General features: G+C 54.0%; 1 protein-coding gene across 2 annotated transcripts in view; it reads left to right on the top strand.

Annotated features, from left to right (window-relative positions):
• The window catches only part of CDHR2 (cadherin-related family member 2), a 60,713-nt gene that overhangs the window by 40,303 nt on the left and 16,436 nt on the right, over window positions 1–3,974 (top strand). For both annotated transcript variants that reach the window (XM_011946837.1, XM_011946836.1), the window contains exons 13-16: window positions 862–1,017; window positions 1,100–1,261; window positions 1,853–1,914; window positions 2,184–2,427. In XM_011946837.1, the coding sequence (XP_011802227.1) occupies window positions 862–1,017; window positions 1,100–1,261; window positions 1,853–1,914; window positions 2,184–2,427 (624 nt within the window). The remainder of the gene's footprint in view (window positions 1–861; window positions 1,018–1,099; window positions 1,262–1,852; window positions 1,915–2,183; window positions 2,428–3,974) is intronic.

The following is a 3,974-nucleotide window of genomic DNA, read 5'->3' on the forward strand; positions in this document are numbered from 1 at the left end:
CAAGGTTGGGCTGGTTATTACCATTTTGTATTTATTTATTTATTTATTTATTTATTTATGAGACAGGGTCTTTGTCACCCAGGCTGGAGTGCAATGGCCCAATCTTGGCTCACTGCAGCCTCCGCCTCCCAGGTTCAAGTGATTCTCCTGCCTCAGCCTCCCAAGTAGCTATAATTACAGGTGTGCACCACCTCACCCAGCTAATTTTTCTGTTTTTAGTAGAGATGGAGTTTCACCATGTTGGCCAGGCTGGTCTCGAACTCCTGACCTCAAGTGATCCGCCCACCTTAGCCTCCCGAAGTGCTGGGATTACAGGCGTGAGCCACCGTGCCTGGCCATGGGAGGGCACCCTTAAGTGGAGGCTGCAGTGAGAGGTGGGTTACATGGTGGCGCTGGAGGATGAGTAACTCCGGAGGGTGTGTGATGTTAGGTGATACTGAGGGGGTGGGAATGTTGCATGGAGGACAGCGTCAGGCAGGGTTAGGTTGGCCAGAAGGGTGGCACTGGCCAGGGGGGTGACATAGGGTGTGAGTGGTGTTTAGTGTTGCTGTGGGGGTTGGGGGTGGGGGATGTGAAGGGTGGGTGGGAGAGACAGTTGACAGGAGCGAGGGGTGTGTGTGCAGGCTCCAGCCCAGGCCTGGGACCCACAGTGCCTAGGGAGCTGTCTTCTACGGAGCCCACATTTGCAGGGTCTGGTCACCAGCCCAGCCTCCTGCACCCTCTCTCGCAGTCTTTTGAGAGGCCCCTTCCATGGGACCTCATCGGGTGGGGCATCCAGAGATAAGAGCCTGGGGACTGGGGAAAGATGCAGGTAGGCAGAGCAAGGGGGACAGGTCCCTGCTAGACAGCCTACCTTTACAGGGCAGCAATGGGATCTTCCTGTTGTCGCTGGGGGGCCCCGACGCAGAAGCCTTCAGTGTCTCCCCGGAGCGGGCAGCAGGCTCAGCCTCTGTTCAGGTGCTGGTGAGAGTGTCCGCGCTGGTGGACTACGAGAGGCAGACAATGATGGTGGTGCAGGTGAGGGCTGCTCTGGAGTGCCGGGGGCAGAAGCTGCGGGGCACTTGGGCCCCACAGCTGCTGCCTCCTCCCCTACCTCCAGGTCATGGCCACAGACTCAGTCAGCCAGAACTTCTCCATCGCCATGGTGACCATCCACCTTAGAGACATTAATGACCACAGGCCCACATTTTCCCAGAGCTTGTACGTCCTCAGGGTGCTGGAGCACAGCGCCACCGGCTCTGTGGTCACCAACAGCATCCACGTGAGTGATGTGGACACGGTGGGGCTGTGGGGTCCCAGGAAGCAGGCATGCGTGTGAGTGTGAGAGTGTGTGTGTGTGTGAGTGTGAGTGTGTATGAGTGTGTGTGTGAGAGTATGAGTGTGAGAGTGTGTGTGTGAATGTGACAGTGTGTATGTGAGTGTGTGATTGTGAGTGTGTGTGTGAGTGTGATTGAGTGTGAGTGTGTGTAAGAGAGAGTGTGAGTTTGAGTGTGATTGTGAGTGTGTGTATGTGTGAGTGTGAGAGTGAGTGTGTGACTTGTAGAGCGTGAGTGTGTGTATGTGAGAGAGTGTGTGACTGTGTGAGAGTGTGTGAGAGTGAGTGTGAGAGACTGTGTGAGTGTGTGACAGTGTGAAAGTGTGAGTGTGATTGTGAGTGTGAGTGTGTGTGTGTGAGTGTGAGAGTGTGTGTGAGCATGTATGTGTGAGATGGGGGTGACCATGAGTGAATCCGAGTGTGCTGGGGATTCTCCCTTCATGTCAGGAAGCACGACAGCTCTGTCCCCACGAGCGGCATGGGTGGTAGTGTGTGCATCACCTCCACACAGAACCCTGCCGTGTCTCTGCCTCACAGGCCACGGACCCAGACACGGGCGCATGGGGCCAAATTACCTACAGCCTGCTCCCAGGAAATGGGTAAGGGCTCAGGGTGGGCCGTGGGCAGGTGGGTGAGCGGGGCCCAGGCCCACCTCTCTGCTTCTCTGCTGAGATAGAATAGCTGGGGAAGACCGAAGGCACTCAGTTACATTTCAATTTCAGATAAACAAGGAATGATTTTTTAAAATAATGAATATGTTGCATATACTGCATGGGATATGCTGAAATATTTGTTGTTGTATATCTGAAATTCACACTGAAATGGCCATCCTGTGTTTCTATTTGCTGAACCTGGCCCCTCTGAGCAGGGTAGACCTCTTCCAAGTGGATCCCATCTCAGGGACGGTGACGGTGAGGAACGGTGAGCTGCTGGACCGGGAGATCCAGGCCGTGTACTACCTGACACTACAGGCCACAGATGGTGGGAACCTGTCCTCCTCCACCATGCTGCAGATCCACCTGCTGGACATCAATGACAACACGCCCGTGGTCAGCGGCTCCTACAACATCTTCGTCCAGGAGGAGGAGGGCAATGTCTCTGTGACCATCCAGGTGTGAGCCCGCCTGGACCTGGTGGGTGGGGCTGGGGGAGGGGACCGAGCCTGCTCTGTGGGCATGCTGGCCCTGGGTAAAGTCGGGGCTCTGCTGTGTGGCTCTGAGACAGTCATTCAGAATCTCTGGGCCTGTTTCCTCTCAGGAAATGAAGAAAATTACAGCCTTACTCTCAGGGTCATTGGGGAATAATTTGATAACTTGTGTGAGGAGCTCAGCACTGGGCCAGCCACAGAGCAATCCCACAAAAACATACACTTCTTTTTTATTTACCCACCTGCCCCACTCCAAAAAGGACTTGAGGTGGCTTAGGTAAATAGTAAGATAAAAGTATGAAAGAAATAAGAAAAAAGAGAAAATAAGAGTGGCATTTGTTAAAGGGCACAAAGGTAAAATTAGAACCCAGTGCTACAGAATTGCTTGGAGTGAACTGTGAATTCTGCTCTGAGCTTCGTGGTGGCCAATGCAAAAAGGGAAATGAGATCAGTGGCCAGGTTCACAGAGTTCATGAGATAAAAACCCACTAGTGGCTCCAGAGAAACACCAGGGAGTAGCTTCCTCCCTTGTCCTGAGGAGTTTGGAAGCTTCGCCCCTGAGGCATCTTGTGAGAAGTGAGAAACCAGGTTCTCAGAGTGACAATCTGATGGCCACAGAGCCCTCCCTTCTTTCCAGAACAGTGTAGTTTCCAGACCATGTTTCTATCCCTGATCTCTTGACCAGCTTTTGAAGCAGGCGGTCTAATAGTTCCCATTTTGCAGGAGACAACAGGCTCAGAAAGGTTCAGTGACTTTCTATGGTTACACAGCCAGTCAATGACGGCACTGGGGCTGCAGCCCAGACCTTTCTGGCCCTGAAGCCTTGGCCTTTCCTCCTTCCCGTGTGGCACTTCTCCCCTGGTCTGTGAGCTCCTTGGGGCAGGAGCATTTCCGGTAGGCTGCTGTAACCATGGTGCCCGGTGTGAGCCCCAGGAACCACTTGATGAATTAACTGACCTGAGTTCAGGGCACCAAGGGATGAGCAGACAGGGTCAGGTTTTGGGGAAAAAAACGTCTCCAGCTGCTTTCAAATGATGCATGTAATAAACAAGATCCCAGCAGAACGAAGTGGAGGAGCTGAAGGCGGGGACCGGCAGGGAGGAAGGAAAGGATTGGTTAAGTCTGATTGGTTAAGTCAGAGTGGTCCCACTCTGGAGTCAAGGCCACGTTTGCTGAGCACCTACCCAGTCTTTGACTGGGTCCTGGGTCCTCAGAGATGAGTCCGCCGCCATTCCTGTCCCCAGGCAGCTCCCAGTTGGGAAGAGGGCATCAGTCACCCAGCGGTGTCACCTGTGCTATGTTGAGACTGAGAGAAAGAGCCAGCCTGGCCTGGAGTCAGGCAGGGAAGGTGTGGGGGGCATCGGGGTGAGGGAACAGAATCTGCAAAGTCCTGGCAGCACGGAGGAACCCACTGTGTTATCCACGCTGGTTCACCCCAAAGGCAAACCAAGCACGCCTTCAGGGCCCTGGCAGCTCAGGAACACACACGTACACACTCACATACACACGCAC

Source organism: Colobus angolensis, unplaced genomic scaffold (assembly GCF_000951035.1).
Source record: "Colobus angolensis palliatus isolate OR3802 unplaced genomic scaffold, Cang.pa_1.0 Scaffold254, whole genome shotgun sequence".
Lineage (NCBI taxonomy): Eukaryota > Metazoa > Chordata > Mammalia > Primates > Cercopithecidae > Colobus > Colobus angolensis.